Below are 19,143 nucleotides of genomic sequence, written 5' to 3' on the forward strand. Positions count from 1 at the left end.
ACCACCCTCATATTCTCCTCCAGAATCCTCTAGATCCAGTGACAAGATATTGCTCAGGCCCACTGAAGATGACCTCAATGCTATGGGAGACCTTGATCTTTTTAAGTTAAGGTCTTTCCCAGGTGTGTATACATACATATATACATAGACACATTTATTTATGCACATGAATATACATTCAATATACATGTGTGCATATGTATATATGTTTTTGTAACTATCAACAACTGTGTTTCATCAATAGAACACCAGCCTTGAATTTAAATTCATCTTGAAGGATGAGGAGGAGATATGTGGAGTCATAACTACTCAGTCCTTAATCACAGGATTTCTTAAACTTTTCCCACTCACAAATCTTTTTCACCAGAGAAAGTTTTAGGCAATCTGGTCTCAAATCTGAGTATTTCTGGCAAAAGTGTGCATGGTGTATGTTGTATATTCAGAAAGAAGACTACAATGAAGTTCTGCAATGTCTCATAAGAAAGCTGTGTCAGAAATACCCCAGATTCATTACATGTTTGATTTTTAAATTAATTTTTGGCCATTGTATTCAGAAAACTTTTACTGTTCAAATTATTCATGTCCACTCCATTCAGTTTTGTGACTTCATAGGGGTCCTGGACCCACAGTTTAAGAAGCTTGGCTCAATCAGAACTGTTTGGCCTCAGGACAAGAGTTTCAAAAGTGAGAGGATTAACTTCCCCATGATCCAGAGGCATGGATTCTGTGAGGAAGAGCTGATCTTGGTAAGAAAAAGTAGGGCAAAGGCTTCAGGAGAGATGACATGATGGCAGAGCTGGATGGCAGGATAAGATAGCAAGTAGAATATAGTTTTAAAGTCAGCTAGATATAGAAAATTAAGAAACTGTGCACTTCCACAATCCTTCATCTATGCTAATGAGGATAATATATCATAATTTTAAAAACTAAAGCTAAAACAAAAGCCAGAACTTACTCCCCAACTTCCCCTTCTCTTTTTCCCTTTTTATTTCTCTTCTTTATCTTGTTTTCCTATGTGTACAATCTTAAATAGATTGCTTTCCTTTACTAGTATTCAGTGATATTGAGTTTTTGGGGGGTTTGTTCCAGCATAAAAGGAGGGATCTGGATTAAATAACCTTTAAGGAAAGGTTTTTGGGGTTTTTTTTTACCCTTTTTATATTATAGATCCCTTTAGTAGTCTGGTGAAGGTTAAGAACTCAGTTCTCAGAATGTTTTTAAATGCATAAAATCAAATACATACAATTATAGAGGAAACCAATTATATTGAAATTCAGTCACTAAAAATGAATATATTTTAAAAGACAAATTGCAGAACTCTGGTTAAGTATGTTTCTTTAAGGTAGGTGTCTTTTAACTGTATCATTCTTTGATTCAAATTCAATAAATACTGTGTCCAGAACACTTCAATATTAAGATTTTAGGAATCTCTTCATTTCCTTCCTGTTCTGTTCATTCCTGTTTCTTTCATTTGTTTATTTTTGCCTTCTCTCTAAGTCCACTTGCTACCTATTTCAGTAATCCTGAGAACCACTATTGAATCCCTCTAGGATTAAGAAGTTTCTGATTCTTTGGACTAGGTGTTAAACACTGATTCCCATTGAACAAAACTATGGTCCTTCTTTGTAGCTTGAATTCTGGGAAGAAGCAAACCATTGGTCCCAAGATTTTGATTTACAAGGTAGATGGCAGGTGGAAAGCAGGAAATCAGAGCATATGGTGATGTCTATCCTAGGTAGTGGGTCAGCAACCAGGCATAATCAGAATAACTATATAAATTGAAGTTCAGAGCCAAAGGCAAGTCACAAACTAAGCAAGCAAGTAAGAAGCGAGGTCTGAATAATGAAAGTCACAATAAATTAATAGCTAAGAAATAAACCAGGTGGGCAAGAATTAGGATAACCCAGATGTCAGAGACAAAGCAAGGCAAGTGGGTTATAAGTGTGAATAGCTAATAGAAATTCAAGTGTGATCCACAGGCAGCAACAGGGTCAGGGCCAAGTAGACAAGAGAACAAATGTGAAGCAACAGTACCAAGGAGACCTTGACTTTGAGTCTATGTGAAAATACAAGAAGAGTCATTATTAAATGCTCTTGGAACAAATGATAGCCATATGAATAAAATTGGAAAATGTGTCTCTGTGAACTAATCATTCTACCCCTGGGCCACAGTGAGGGTTAAATATTAAAAGAAAGTTACCCTGTTTCATAATTGGTCATGGTAGCCATAAATAATAAAGTAGTTTCTGTTCAGCATCTCATGATACCTCAAAGGATATCTTGATTTACTCACAATGCATTATTATAGTTAGGTACTCTTCTCTTTCCCTTGAGCTTGTAAAAAGAGTATTGACATGTTCATAGGACCATAAAATGGTTTAGAATTGGAAAGGATCTTTTAGGACTTTGAGCCTTATACCTTCAATTTATAGATAAGGAACTGAGACACAGAAAGGTTAAATGATTTACCTAGAGTAACTCTGCTAATAAATCTTTGAAATGAAACTTGAATCCAAGTCTTCTTGGCTCCAAAACCAGCATTTTAAGCATGAGGTCATGTTACACCTCTAGCCCAAGCCCCACCTGAAGTTTGAGTCTCCCATTGTATACCAGTAACTGCCTTTGAAAAAGCTATTTTCTGATCTTTATGAAGCTCATTCAGAAACCCAATCTATTATATAAAAATAAAAGCATCTCACTTGTTTTCTTGGAAGAGATTTTATTCTTATATTTCAGAAAAAAGGACTATACTTCAGCAAGGGAATAGAGATGACCATTTAATGACTACATCATCAGAAATGTCACCAGAGGTCTTGACTTCCAATCCCTCTTCCTTACCTACTAATTATCTCGCCTCCTTGTGATCTTGGATAATGGACCAAATATACATAAACACTAGGAGGCTAAAACCTTATTTAGTATCAGATTTTTTGCTCCTTTTATTAAATGTGCTCAAAGTTTGAAGTTACTCAACATCAATAATTCCAGAAGTGAAAAAGGCTGGAAGTCAGATTGGGTGGCCAATTCTTATATACTTTTATTTGCTTAAAGGTTCTTAGAATCATAGATCTAGAGCTAGAAAGGACCTCAGATACCCCCTCAATTTATGTGAGAAAACCAAAACTTGCCCAAGATTTTATGGGTAACAAATATCAGAGATGGGATTTGAATCAATGTCCTCCAGTATTCTCACCACTCTTCATTGAGTTTAGGGTATAAATGTTTTTTTTTTCCAAGACAAATAGATCTAATGACTTCATTTGGAGAGAGATTACTTTGATTTCTGAGTGACTCAATAGGTTAAGTCAGGAGCAATACTTTCTTGGGAATGCTGAAATCTGGGGCTTGAGACAAAGATGAGACCTAGGTGCAATATGGATATTACAAGCCAGAGAAAGCCTTCATAAAATTAGAAGTCTTATTTTATCATGAGTTTTGGCAAAAAGAATGGATTTTTCTGACTAGATCTTCCTTTTCAAAGCTTTGTGCTTTTTGGAAAGATAATGTTTTGGAAATAGGTAAGTTAAGCCTCAATTGCATCATCTGAATAATGATAACCTTGACTTTTTAGTTAGCAAAAACTAAAAACAAAGTGATTTCCCAACAAAGAATAGTTTTAAAAAGTCGTAATACATGTATATAATAGAATATAATTGTGTCAAAATAAAAAATAATTATGATAGCTAACCTTGTACTGTGCCAGACATTGTGCTAAAAAATTTGTAATTATTATCTCATTATCTTAATTATTTCATCCTTACAACAACCTTGGGAGGTAGTTACTATTCCCATTTTAACAATGAGCAAATGGAGGCAAGTAAAGCTTAAGTGACTTGTTTTGATTTCTTCTTCTGAAAAACTGACATGAATCCTTTGATGATTAATGAATGAATTAATCAATTGGGAATGACTCATCTTGTTATAAATTTGACTTAGTTCTCTATATATTTGAATATTGAGGCCTTTATCAGAGAAATTTGCTGTTAAGATTTTTTGTAAGTTTCCTGCTTTCCTTTTGATCTTGGATACATTAGTTTTGTTTGTATAACTCTTTTTAATTTAATGTGATTAGAATTATTCATTATACATTCCATAATACTTTCTACCTATTGTTTGGTCATAAATTCTTCCAATACTCTTCTTTCTTTGGAGAAATGGGTGCTACAGAAGTGGAATTATATTTATATTGTTAGTCTTTTTGGGTGCTTTTTGGCTTTACTATTTTAACTATTTTTCTTTATTACGATGGAAGGGTCACAGGGAAAATAAGAGCAAGAGTTTATCTAGAAATATCTAAAAAAATATCTAAAAAGATAACAATAAACTTTAAAAATTTTTTCTTTAATAAGCATCTTGGATTATATTATCCCAAAGCCCACTTTCTGTTTTAACATTCTGTAATTTCACCTGAAATATGTTCATGATCCTTTATTTTTTTTTCCTCATAGATCTTAAATAGGAAAGGGGTATATTGATCTTCCTAAGAGAAAGCCTGTCACATAAGCAAAAAATTAAAAGTGTGACTTTCCTCTATCTTCAAGTTCATTTTATATTAAGCAAATATCTCTTCCTTTGGGAAGAATTTTCCAGAATCCTGTATTTTATTCTGTGTATTCCTGAAGATGAAAGCTTTATCCTGGGTTCAGAGCCAAAATCCCTGGATGAGCACAATCACTGGGCATCGTAAGTTATTTTAATGAAGACATCACTTTAAACTAACCTTTTACCATCTGTTCTGTCCTTTAATAACAAATGCAAAAAAGCATCATTCTCCATTGCATCATAAAAAGTGAGCTAAGCGATTGAATTGTGTGTGTGTGTTCTTTATTCATAGCTCCATCATATGCTGGTGTTATGTTTTTCTCATTTTCCAGACACAAATCAAGGGGAAAACTGCTCTCCCCTGATCTGGGTGAATTCTCTCGCACAGTATTTCTTTTTAATATGGTAAACTATGGGAAAATTCATAGCATTCTGTGAGAGACTGTGCAGATCGACTGTATATGCAAACCCCACATAACAGTCTCCTAATGCTTTTCCATATTTTTTAAAAATTCTCTGAATAGTCGCTGGAGAATTAAGCTGGTGAAGTATGATGGTCAGAATTCAAGGTGATTATCTGGCAAAAAGATTCTGTTTAAAATGTGATTATTCTAAGAGGGTTGCAATTAAATTTCCTTATTTAAAAAAAATGTTTAGCCACCAAGAACATAATGTGAGGGCATAAAGTATATATCATCATGCATCATTGCAAGTATCATTAACTTCTCATCTCTATCCCAAGCGTCAAAAAATCTACACCTTGATAAGAATATTGAAATATTCTTTCCCCTCTACCTACTGCTACCCCTTGAATAGAGTAATGGATATATACAAGAGTAGTAGATGAACTCATCAAAAGATGGGATTGAGGAAAACATCCTATTCTTTCATGTAGTTTCCTATTTTAAAAGCACATGGGTGTTTGGCTCTCTGAAAAAGACAAATTGTGAGAGAGTCCTTTATTGGAGTTCAGACACCTTCTTTATCCTGCTTGTTATTTAGCTTTGTTCTCTCATCTTGGACTCAGCCTTGGACAATCAGTTTTCCCCATTCTTTTGGATCCTACTGATTCTAACAATACCACAATATACAGATTTTAAAAATCTTTTTTACCTCTCTACCCCTGGCTTTTCTTAAACTCAGTAATATCTATAAAGCCCAGCTTTCTGTCTTTCTCCTTCTTGTCCTTCCCAACCTCATCATGTCTCATTATAAACATTTTTTTCTTCCCATTCCAAGCCCCACTCCCTGATGACCTAGGAAATTTCCATGGAAACACCTCATTCCCAACATCCTTTAGCCCATTCTGAGCACTCTTCAGAACTGAAATAGAAGTGGAGGATGCTTATCTCCTTCTTAATGCTTTTTTCTTTTCTTAAAAGATTTACTTATTTACTTATTTGTAGGTTGCATCACTTGGGAGAATCCAAGTTTTTTGAGGTCAAAGACCATTATGCTGCTTGTTTTGAATCCCCTGGGCATAGTAGATACCTAATAATTGTTTGGTTAATTGAACTTAATTAGTATAATAGAAATAAAAATGAATTTTAATTCAAAAGAACAGAGCTCAAATCCCAACTTTGCCACTTACAATCTCTGTGACCTTGAACAAGTTATTAAGTTGGGCCTAAGTTTTTTCATCTTTAAAATGAGGAGATTTAGCTTGGTAGACTCTGAAATTTCTTTCATCTCTTGATTTATAATCCTTTGATCTGTGAAATCCTGGAGTAAGGAGCTGATGAGGGTGATGGTGACAGTGGATGGTAGGCAGCCAACCTCAATCGCTAACATTTGTCATTTCATCTTTTCTTTTCAATAGAGTTCTATCGAATCAATTTTCTGGGTACCATAGACCATGTCTAGTAAAGATTTTTTTCTTTTTTGAACAAAAAAGACTATGTAGCACTTCTTCATTAGGACTAATGAAAAACATGCAAAGAAATCCTTGTATATAGAAGAAACTGAACCCCAGTAAAATAAGAGGTTGAACCTGCTCAGAATAGAAGACTGGTATTCCATCTATGTTTCCTGTAAGGATCACATTATACTTTAAGTATGTATTTCAACATATTTCCTGGATGTTATTCAGTTTGCTCACCCAGGCTTTTTTTCCCCTCTTGAATATTGATGGTCTGAAATGGCTGCATTTTCTTCCTGTAGGAAAGACACCATACAATGACCTTCAATGTGGCCCTGAGAGGTATAATTAAGACTCAATTTCAGTCATTTCTAGTGATAACCAACACTATTAGCAAGGTGACTATGAATGAAGGCAGGAGGCAGAGAACCAAGTATAAATTCAATAATGACAGAAGGCAATAGGCTGGCTCTCACTGTGATGATCTGGAAAGGCTTTCAAAAGCTCCTCCTCATGAGGCTGAATTTGCAGGTGTGATTTAGACATGTGACTGGTATAGAATTGGGTGAAATAAGTAGGATCATGTCTCTGCCAGGAAAAAAAAAGCAGCAAGACTCAAGGCAGAATAAAGCCCCTGTAGTGGAGGACAGGAAGGGAGGAGAAAAAAGAGAGAGTTGTATATGATATTTATTGGAGGCTTTCCCCAGATAGTTCTACCTTTGATGAGGGAAAGGCTATATAATAGCTATGAGTTTCATCATGTTAGCATTTCTGAAAAGATATTCAGAAAAGCAAAACAGACAAATTCATTGGAAATATTATATTACTACTCATACTAGTCTAGTTGTGGTGGTAAAAAGATTGTGTAATGATAGTGATAAGGAAAATGCCAGATAGGCTAAAAAGAAAATATGGGGCATATCATGTGCTGTCATGCCCACAGTATTAGTATTCATGGATTTTTCCTTCATTGTATTATAATTATAGACTATTCCCATGTATATTATTATTATTATTATTATTATTATTATTATTATTATTATTTTGCTTTTTTAAAGGCATGTTTACTGTTCAGATTTAAAAAGAACAAAAGTACAGGCATTTTTCACTGATCACCTTGGGTACTCATTCCTTTACTGTATAGTCTCTATAGAAAATGAGCTCAAACTTACTTCTGATATAGCAATGGCACCATCAAATTCACATCTGAATACAACAGCACTACCAAATAAATCCTCATCCTAGCTAACCCTGAGCTGTCTAACGAAGTTTATTCCCAGTCTTTTTTGTTCCTTAAGCGTAGATGGTGGGCTAGCTTCAAAACCCAGATGCTAGAAGCAGCTATTGAGAAGCCTGAAGGCTTGCTTTCCTTACTTTTTGTGACACTTATAAGTTAGAGTATCCATTGGCTTAACTTTTAAAAAAAAGTTTAAAAAAACTCAGAGAAATTAGGCCAATTCCTGGAGCCACATATTCACCTTCAAAGTAAAGGTCTAAGGTTTCTCTCTTTGTGCCATTGTCTTTCATGGAATGCTGTCAGTGAAGGAGTCAAATCAACAGAGAACAGCCAAGGAACTTGCAGGTATCTTTGTACACCCAAAGGCAGGGGCGGCTCATACCTATTCAGATTGGATGATGATGAGTTTATATGTTTATTGTCTACCTAGTTTATTCATTCTCACTCTTTAGTCCTACCAGGAGGGGGGTACATGATGGTGGGCATCAATATGATGACACTAAAGACTCATAGTCTGTCTTTAATCTTGAAATAATTGGCTCCTAGTGCTGGATAGGTGTTTGTACATGCACCATAATAATAAAGTCCAGTCAGTTTGTCTTTGGGGTGGAGAAAAGTAGCACAAGTCACTTAACCCTATTTGCCTCAGTTTCCTCATCTATAAAATGATTTGGAGAAGGAAATGTCAAATCATTCCAGTATCTTTGCCAAGAGAACCCCAAATGGGGGTCATGAAAAGTTGGACATGACTAAAAAAGTTGAACAAGAGCAAACTTTCTTTTCTTTCACTACTAACACTTTCACTACTAACAGTCTATGTTCTAAGGTTCTTTCCTACTCCAACATTCTATGCTCTATATTCTAAGGTTTCTCCTACTTGAGATTCTGTGACTACATTGATATTCTAGAGATAGTTTGGTGGCTGTTGGGGGTGAAGAGGATACCCTATAACCTATTGTATTTTGTCTCAGAAAATTGCCTCCAAGATATAAAATCTTCTTTAAACTGCTGATTGAATAAATTCATTCAAATTTAAAGGTTTTTTTATTCTTCCACAGAGGAAATCTGCCCTAAATCTTTTTTCTTGCATATGTTTGCAAGTTTGTGTAACTTTATACTTAAGGGACCATTCCTTTAAAAATATTCTTTTGAAAACCTATCATCAGCTAAACTTAACCTCTGTAACTTGTGTATGAAGCTAGGTTCCTATTGCATGGTAGGCAAGGTCAAGCATTAGGGGCCTTCCTTTGCCTCAGGGATCTAAATGCTAGTTTAGTACATGCTATGATTTGACAGGGAGTTGTAGTTTTATTTTTTGCCCCTATACCAAAATTGGTAAGGCTCTATGCCCTATTTATTAAAGTTGAAGGTCTATATGTAGTAGATTTAGAGCTGAATTTAGAGTCAAAAGGTATGCATTCTAATCTCAGTTGGGAAAGTCCTTAATGCCCTCATCCTGGACCCCTAACCCTAAAAGCAGCTAGATAGTGTGTTAGATAGGGCACTGGGTCTAGAATCAAAAAGACCAGAATTGTGGCCTCAGACAGTTACTAGTTGTGTGATCCTGGACAAGTCACCTAATTCCTGTCTGTTTCCATTCCTTATGTACAAAATGAGGATAATGATAGCAGATACCTCCTGGATTGCAAACATTAAAGCTTCATATAATAACTGTCTATAACTTTTATCATCATTATTATTACTATAATTATAAATATTATTGTTGTCATTTTCATTATCTTTTGTTACCTTTTTCCACTGCCCCAACTAATCTGCAAGCTCTTGAATGATGGGACCAGCAAATTTTGTACTTTGCATTTCTCATAGTACAAAGAGCTGGACCTAATAGAGTTTTTTTTTTAATTGATTAATGGTTGTTTTATCCTGGTCTCTTGAGAGTCTTAAATGAAAAATCCTAACTGACATTGCTGTTAAGATGTTACTTTTAGATGCTATCTATTAAATTAACTAACATGATAGAGAGGGCAAATGATAAATGCTAGAAAAATGACAAATGTCTGGGGGGAAAATAGACACTAATGCATTCTTGGTGCATTAGCTGGAGTTGTGAACTGGTCCAACCATTCTAGAAAACAATGTGAAACTGTGCCCAAAGGGCTATAAAACTGTATGTGTACCCTTTGACCCTTTAATATTGCTACTTGATGTGTACCCCCAAAATGATAAAAGAAAATGAGAAAAGATTCATATATACAAAAATATTTATAGTAACTGTGTTTGTGGTGGCAAAGAAGTGGAAACTGAAATGATGCTCATCAGCTGAGGAATAGTGAAATAAGTTGTGGTGTATTATTTTAGTGGAATATTATTGAGCTATAAGAAATAATAAAAGGGATAGTTTCAAAAAAAACATGAGAAGACTTGTTTGAACTGATACAAAGTGAAGTGAGCAGAACTAGGAGAACATTGTACACAGTAACAATGATACTATAATAATAATCAACTGTGAGATATTTGGCTACTCTGATCAATATAATGATCCACAATGGTTTCAAAGAATGCATGATAAAAAATGGTATTCACCTCCAGAGAGATAACAAGGATTCTCTGAGTACAGATTGAAGCATATTTTTTTTTCAGTTTATTTTAATTGCTTTTCTTTTGCAATGTGGATAATTTTGTATAATTTCATATGTATAATGAATAGGTATTACATTTCTTGCTGTCTCAGTGGGTGGGGGAGAAATGGGGGAATAAGAGAATTTTGAATTGAAAATAAAAATAGGGGGCAGCTAGGTGGCGCAGTGGAGTAGAGCACCAACCTTGAATTCAGGAGGACTCGAGTTCAAATCTGATCTCAGACACTTAACACTTCCTAGCTGTGTAACCCTGGGCAAGTCACTTAACCCCAGCCTCAAAAATAAAATAAAATAATAATATTAAAAAAATAAAAATAAATCCTTTTTTTAAAAAAGATGCTACTTTCCCTTTTCACCCCCAAGTTTAAAGCATTTTCCTGTATAATTTTTGTCTTTCAGATTCGATCTGACAAGGATAATGATATTCCCATCCGATACAGCATCACTGGAGTTGGAGCTGACCAACCACCCATGGAAGTCTTCAATATTGACTCTATGTCAGGTCGGATGTATGTAACTAGACCCATGGATAGAGAAGAACGGGCCTCCTACCATGTAAGCACCTGAAAGCAATGAACTATGATAAAAAGAGTCTTGCCATAAGAATTGAGAGAGTTGGTTTCTAATCTCACCTCCACTACTGTTTTACAATTTTAATTAGAACAATTCTTTCCCAATTTAGACCTTGTTTTCTCATAAGAGTGTTGGGTTAATGGCCTCTAAAATCCCTTCTCGCTCTGCCTTTCTATGATTCTTGCATCATCTTTGATCAAGCTAGACCAGGTAACTCATCAATTTTTCCTTGTACCTTTACATTCTGATTAAATCTCTTTCTCTAAAACTGCAAATCTATTGTCTTTTGCCACTTTCTCTGTGTCCTAGATATTCTTCCTAGGGCATTTTCATTTCCTCTTAAATGTCTCTTTGACAGCATTTCTGAAAGGAAATCTACAATGCAGTTAGTCTCAGATTTTCCCCTGCAACAGGTAAAAGGGATGAAAAATAAGTCCTTCAGGGTTCATGTTTAAAGGGGGCAGATATGAATGTTTCACCTTGGAGTGTGGCTCTGTGGCAAAACGGAAAGATGACTGGCCTTGGGACTCAGCTACATCTCACTGATTAACTCAGTTTCCTTATTTGTCAAATAAGAGGATTTTGTCTCTAATGATATCATTTTCACCTCTATTATTTTGAGGCAAATACCTTAACTCTTAGAGGAGATTAAATTCTGAGTCATCAGCATCGCCAGTGCCATATTAATCATCTGATTTAAACTTGCTTCTGCCATATGGTGCTGACAGAACCCATTCCTTGCCATGTTGGGTCTGAGAATGTAGTGATTCTCTTTAGCAATCCCAGTGTGTGGTGGGTTACTGGATTGTTCATCAGGATGTGTTGGAGACAGAGACTGCCCTTTAAAATACCTTCATCTTTTATTAGCATTGTTAGACCTTGGCTGAAAAAGGGGAACCCAGGTTGTTGACAGCCAATGTTCCAGGTTGTTACATTATAGCAAATCTCATGAGCCTCCTGAACTGGATTGCTCTTTTCTCACAGCTCAAGAAGTCCACCTTCTTGCTTATCCTACTCTCAAGTGTCTAGCTCAGAAGGCTCCACATTCAATATTTCAGGTCTTAAGGGTGAAGTGAAAAGGGGAAGACTGATGATGAATAAGTTTCAATTCTAGAAAATCATGAAGATGGATGGACAGAGTAGATACAGAGTTGGTTAGCAATTTAGAGATACCAGAATTAGCATTCCCCAATCCAAAGCTCAAGGAGATAATTTAATTATTTTTAGAAAAGCCATGCCATTCTGCACATTGAAAAGCAAATTTATAAAATTCATATCTTGGAGAGATTGGATAGGTTGGAAAAATAGATAAATTCATATTGAGTTCTTAAGTAAGGTAAGGAAGATAGTAGAGAGAGTTGAAGCTGATGTCACAACAAATAGTTAAGCTTTCGTCCAAAGAAAATGGTACCTCAGAATCCCTAGAAGATATAGAAAGTACACCATTATATAAGGAACCCTGTTTTATTGTTTTATTAAATGAGATGTATATATTTTATGCTTCTCACCTGAGTGGATTTAATGTCTGGCAGTTCCATCATCCCAGTTAGCAGTTTGCTACCAGATGGCCTTTCAGGCAGTTGGGTATAGGAAGAATATTTGGAACTCAGTAAGGGAAAGCTCCTTAGAAAGCCGTCTTTCTGAGATGATTCCTAAGAGAAGTCACTTAAAGAACAATACCATGAGTTTCTCACTTCAGAGAAACATTTTAAGTTGTTCTCCTTTTCTCCTTACCAAGTTGGTTCTTCCCCATCTCTGAGCAACAGGTTATTCCCAGTTTGTCCAACAAGTGTTTACAAAGTACTTACCATTGTGACAAGTACTATGGCAGATACTGGTGATAGAGAAGGCAAATTTTTTTTAAAAAATCATATCCTAGAGAAGCTTACATTTTATCAAGAGGGATAACACATAATCACATTTTTAAAAAGCTGTTGCTTTTTAAAGACAAGAGGTGATCAAGGTCAGAAACAGAGTGGTGTTTGTAAATGGAAAGAAATGACAGGTGTAAAATATTTGGTTGGCAAGAAATGGAGATGTTCTGCAAATTGCTGCTTATGTGGAGTGATAGAGAATAAAGAATATAGAATCACTATAAGGTTGTGTGAACCTGAGTAAATAGAAAGATGGTGGTACCTCTGACAGAAAATGGGAAGTTTGGAAAGAAGAGTAAATTTGAGAAGAAAGATATGTTATAGGCAAATTGAGTTTGAGATGACTATGGAAATATGTCCAAAGAACATTTGATAATGTGAAGTCAGGAGAGATTAGGACTGGTAGATTCAGTATGATGAACTGATGATATGACACGATAATTGAACCCATGGAAGATGACTGGGTAGAGAGAGACAGAGACAGAAAGAGAGAGCCTGAGAGCCAGAGACAGACAGACAGAAGGACAGGGAAAGACAGGGAAAGGGACAAACAGACAGAAAGAGGGAGAATGACAGACACACAGAGAGAGAAGGACAGACAGAGACACAGAGAGAAAATGACAGAGACAGACAGCGACAGAGACAGCCAGTGACAGAGACAGCAACAGATAGCAACAGTGACAGAGACAGAAAGCGACAGCGAGAGAGACAACAAAAGTGACAGAGAGAGAGACAGATAGAGATAGAGACAATGAGAGACAGAGACAGAGAGATGGACAGAGACATGGAGAGATGGGGAAAGAGAGACAGACATGGGGAGAGAGAGAGAGAGAGAGAGAGAGAGAGAGAGAGAGAGAGAGAGAGAGAGAGAGAGAGAGAGAGAGAGAGAGAGAGAGAGAGGGAGAGAGAGAGATTGTGAATGATTAAGAGAAAGAGAGAGATTGTGTGAGAGAGGCACTCAGGGAGAGAGTGTGTGGGAAAGAGGGAGGGAGGAGAGGCGAGATACAGAGACTCAAAGATTTGGTGTCAGGAACCTCAGTGAAAGATCAGGTCACCTAAATATTTCTGAGACCTGTATTTAGGCATCCTAATAGCCATTGCTGGTGAGAATTAAATGTCAGCAGAGGCAAGGGGTCACTTGTGCTGACATGGTTACCACTCATTCCGTCACTCAGACACACTATCGGTGACCTCAAGTATCCCCTTAACCATGCTGAAACTGTTAGTTGATGGTCCAGTGAGGGAGTGGGGAGGGATAGAAAAGGAAATAGATTATCTTTTTAGCTAGATGGAAAAGGAGATTTCCCCTGTGTCCTGGAGTATCTGAAGGAAAATTATTTTATCCCCTTTGAACAAGAAAGATTATTTTGTACTCTGGGCCAAGGAAAATGTGTAGAAAAATGATTTAGAAATGGGGGTATTTGAGATACAGTGTATGTGTTGTTTCAGCATTGAAAGGATTATTTCAGGTCTGGTCACTGCAACTAAAGAGCTGAGATGGCAGACTGAGGGCAGGAAAGCTGTAGTACCCTTTTGCAAAATCTAGTAGCATCAATTTCAAAACAATCTGTTTTTTTCTATGGGTATGTTGTCTCTATTGTCCTCTTTCCCCAATGCTTGGGGTCTCTTATCCTTGAAATTTGGACATATAAATATATATGCATATACATATTTTAATTTAGAAATATAGAGGTAAATATAACTAGAGATAGATTTTTGTATATTTCTTTTATGTGATAGAGATGTTATTTTTTTGAACAGGGAATTTCCAAACCAAAAAACTATCTACCCAATTCAGGTTGGTATCTTCTCTACAATTTATAGTCTTAAAGAGTCATATGGTCAGTATGTTTAACCAAGAGGATTTGAACCCAGATCTCCTTTATCTTTCTATGTCATCTCTCATTGTCTCTCCATCTCTCTCTGTCTCTGTCTCTGTCTCTCTCTCTCTCTCTCTGTCTCTGTCTCTCTCTCTCTCTCTCTCTCTCTCTCTCTCTCACACACACACACACACACACACACACACACACACACACACACACACAAATACAACTCAATTTTAAGTTTCTGAATGATTAATCTCCTTTCAAAGGGGTCTTTTGAAAGCTCTGAGTGTAGAATTTCAATCTTTGGAGCTGAAAAATAAGGGAAATGTTTGAGCTTATGAAGCCTTTGAGGCAAGGTCATTCATTGATAGGTTGCTGGAAATTCAAGCCATCACAAGTCTGGAATGATGCTATGTGATGATCATTAGAAGGTTTTCTTATCTCTTTCTATGAGAGTTTTGTCCCCTTTCTTATGGAAGACCTGAATATATAGTTGGCTGTTGATCCTGTTCTCTTTTTATGAGGGCAGAAGCAGGAACTGATCCATTTAATTGCCTTTGTCCCCCCCCCCTAAAAAAAAAAAAAACTTATTTGTTAATACAGCTCCCAAGGGGGAAAGGTATCAAAGTGCAGTACAATGGAATAAAAACCCAGCTTTAAAGTCAGAGGAGCTGGATTAAAACCTTATCTCCAGTGCTTACTACCTATGTGATCTTGGATACATAAGCCCAACTTTTCTGGGTGCTAGAAAATGAATAAGTAGGTTTAAATGGCTGTTGAGATCCCTCTGTGATCACAGATTACTACCATCTTCCAAAACTCCTTTTCTACTCATCCCTAGCCCCATCACCACCAGTCTAAAACTGACTTCCTTTCATTATCCTAAGGATGCTTCTACACAGGTCCTGTCATCACATGCCATGGTTTTCTTACAAAGCTTCCTTTGCATAATTAGTCAGATCGCCTCAGGTTCAGCATTTTTACAGCACTTTCCTTTTTAACTGTCCACACGGGGAGGCCATTTGCCTGATTAAATTCACCTTTTCAAGATGAGACAGATTAATTTTTAATTATTGTGGTAGCTCTAAGAAAGGAATCTTTCATCAACCTGAAAAGTTCCTCTTGTTCTCTACTCTCTTAGAGACCTTGACTGCAGGGCTTACATCATCCAGCTCTTTGATTTCTTGCTGCAATGTTACTCCTGTCAGATATGTCTCTCAGTTTTTTAAAAAATCATGTCTCATAACTTTTCGGAAGTGGCAGTTGTTAGCATGGATCACCTTCCCTGTACTCAGCAAGCCTAGGCCACTCCTGAGTAGCTACTACTATTTCAGATAATAATTCTCTCTGAAACTTCAGTCCTTTCTTCCTGAAAACTCACTTTCCCTGAAGCTTCAAGAGCTTTTCAGCTGATAGAAAGTCTCTTTTTAAAATCAGAGTTGTTCATCACACTTAGACTCAAGATTCTATTTTGATTGGCTTATCTTAGCAGCTTTTAAAATGTACACGATTGGCTTTCATATTCAGAAAAAGCTGCCTCCAAAATTCATGTTGATGCAGCTACTTAAGCTGAGATAAAGATTTCTCTTTACTGAGTCTACAGTTAGTCAGATATGCCTAACTTAGCACTTAGCACAGTATCTGGTCTATAGTAGTACCTTAATAAATGTTAATAACTGACTAAGTCTTCTATCCAAGGACTGAAATTAATTTAGAAAATCCATGGAAAGATCAGTATATTATGAATGAAATGAACCAGTCATGAAAAAATGCTTATGATGTACTAAGCACTGTATAAAAGCTAAAATGGTCTCTGCTTTCAAGAAACATATATTGTAACAGAGAAAAACCAACATATTTAGGAGAATGGTACAAAAAAAAATCTGTTAAAGGCCATTTGGAAGGCATTTTTGTCATTCTTCATTTTGAGGTGCAAAGACAGCAAAATGTGTAGGATACAGTCCGGTCAAGCCTCATCAAGTCAAGGGGTTAGTAAAATTTGCTTTTGTGCTTAGCAATCCCAATAACAGGATGTTCTATCACTATTGCTGAGTATCTTTACCTGCTTCCTATAGGTTTCAGCATAGGCCTGTCTTTCTTAGGGCATCCCTGAGTTCCAAAGTCATCTCTATATTCTATCTGTCAAGACTTGCAGTTGTCACTAAAAAGGATCTGATATTCTTCCACATTGGAGCGTTAATGACTGATAACAGTCTATTATGTTACCCTTCCAAGGCGATAGTTGTATTTTAACAAGAAAAGGGGAAAAGGAAGCTTTCATTGTAATCTATGTGACAGACAGAGGGGACCTTTCTTTCAAATCAGGGTACATAAGCAACTTCCTGCTCTGCCTTACTCAGACTAGACCATCTAAAGAGTATTTGATTGCGGTTGGTTTCCTTCCTTTCCCTCTGCCCAGGCAGATGAATTACACTGGTATCTTTTCATTGTCTTCCTATCAAAAAGATGAAATCCCAGCAAGCAGAATTCATTATAAGATCCCTGTCAGAAAAGAAAGACCCATTGCTGATAGCTATCCAAATAAGAAAACAAACACAATTCATTCAGTACATTGCATTAGTCAAAGACAACTTTTGAGAAGAATTGAGAGTAGCAATGATGAAGGAGGGGCCCATATTCTTTGCAATGTTACATCACCATTACTTGCAGGGGTAGGGCTATGTAATAATTCTTAATATTTAAAGTTGGCATAGGTCTTTACACTTTCTTATTTGAGGTAGTTACTACAAGTATTGCTAGTCCTATTTTACGAGGCACAGGGAGATTTGGTACTTCATTATGGCCACATAATTAGTGAGTGGCAGAGGTGTGATTCAATTCCAGATTTTCTTGATTCTGAATCTAGTTCTCTAGCCATTGTCATATTGCCTCCTGTTAATGGCAGTCAATGTCAATCTTCAATTAACTGTTGTTTTGGGGTTTTTTTGTTTTTTAAGTAAACCAAAAATATCATTTTCATTTGGAATTCTATCTAAGTATTCATGAGCTTTTACAAGCTCAGTTAATAACTGGGATCCATTTATACATTTGCACCATTAACAATAAACAGAATATCTTTACATTAAGAAATGATAGGGGAGGGGAAAAGAAAACAATGAAAAAAGAAAAGAAAGAAGAAATCATCACATAAACAATAGATCCTTGCCAAATTTCAGTTCATGCATTTTACAAAAACTCTTTGAGTGCTCATTCATGAATTTTCAACATGTATGTCTACTCTCCCTAAGCCTGTTTATTTTTCCCCCAAGCAAAGTTGGGGAGCAATTAGCTTCCTGATTTTATTTTGTTGGCACTTCACCATGCCAAGGATAGGTAACAGAAAGCACTGCTTCTGTGTGCTGACCAGAAATTAAATCACTTGTGAAAGAAAGTCTGACTACTTTAAGGCTGTCAGTCATTTCTATTGTCAGATAAGAGCTACTGTACCAGGGCTTGCAGAATACAAACACTGGACACATTCTTGCGGGAAATTCAGGCACAGTTGGAACCTGTCTTTTCCTTTTTTTTTTTTTTTCAATCTTTCTCTGAAAGAATATCTTATATTCAATAGTAAATCAAATTTTTGTAGGGCTACTCAAAAGTCTATATTGTAATTCTATCCAAATCCACTGAAAATCAGTTGCTGTCTTTTCTAATTGACTTTAGCACCTCTCTCTTTATGCATTGGACTCTTACTAAAATGAACATGTCAAAGGAAGAGTTCCCCAGAATATCTCAATTCTGATATGCTTTCTCTTTTTTAAAGTTTAAGGATTAATATAAACAGTCAAGGAGCTGGAGGGGATAGAGAAGACTGTGTCTTCAGATGGCCTGCCCAAGGTCATATAATAATCAGTGTCAGAGCCAAGACCATATGTCAAGTCTTCAAAAACCCAGATGAGTGCTCTTTCTATCATACTATGATCAAAGAGCAAAGAATATTATTCTAGCTTTAATATAACTACTGGTTTTTAGCTACATTCAGTTCTTTTCAGCAAACATTTATTGTCTGTTGGATATATGGCATTGTCCTAGACACTGAAAAAAGTAATGAAAAATAATACCATTTCTGCCTTCACTGAGCTTACAATCAGTCTACTTGGGGAATGGACTCTCATACAACATACAAATAAATAATACAAAATAAAATGATGTGAGAATTAAAGGAAGGTTCAGACAAAGCACTGTCATGAAATTTGAGGAAGAAAACATCAATCTGGATTTTTTTAAAGCATTTACTATGTGCAAGGGACTATGGTTCGTGCTGAGAATACAAAAATAATCAAGAACAAAGACAGTGCCTATTCTCAAAGAGCTTATATTCTAATGGGAGAACACAAATACAAGGAAGCTAATAATGGGGTGTGAGAGAAGGTACTCTAAAGACACATGTTGAGAAATCACATAGTGGTATAAATAAGAAGGCATAGAAATGCAGACATGTATGGCCTGGGTATTTTCCTTCAAAGATATGGGAAGAACCAATCAGAAGAAAGGGCTGGGAGAGGGAGGAGGTGATATTTCTTGTGTGAGAAGTTCCTTTCAAAGAGAGAGTTCAGGGAAAGCTTTATAGAGATATTAGATATCTCCACATAGAGTTCCCCAAAGTACCTCAATTCAATATGTTGAAAAC

General features: G+C 36.1%; 1 protein-coding gene across 3 annotated transcripts in view; it reads left to right on the forward strand.

The window, feature by feature from the left end:
- CDH4 (cadherin 4) overlaps positions 1-19,143 on the forward strand; it is a 1,236,924-nt gene that overhangs the window by 990,515 nt on the left and 227,266 nt on the right. For all 3 annotated transcript variants that reach the window (XM_074288750.1, XM_074288748.1, XM_074288749.1), the window contains one exon: positions 10,637-10,792. In XM_074288750.1, coding sequence (XP_074144851.1) covers positions 10,637-10,792 — 156 coding nt within the window. The remainder of the gene's footprint in view (positions 1-10,636; positions 10,793-19,143) is intronic.

The sequence above is a fragment of the Sminthopsis crassicaudata genome, chromosome 2 (assembly GCF_048593235.1).
Source record: "Sminthopsis crassicaudata isolate SCR6 chromosome 2, ASM4859323v1, whole genome shotgun sequence".
In the NCBI taxonomy this organism is placed as follows: domain Eukaryota; kingdom Metazoa; phylum Chordata; class Mammalia; order Dasyuromorphia; family Dasyuridae; genus Sminthopsis; species Sminthopsis crassicaudata.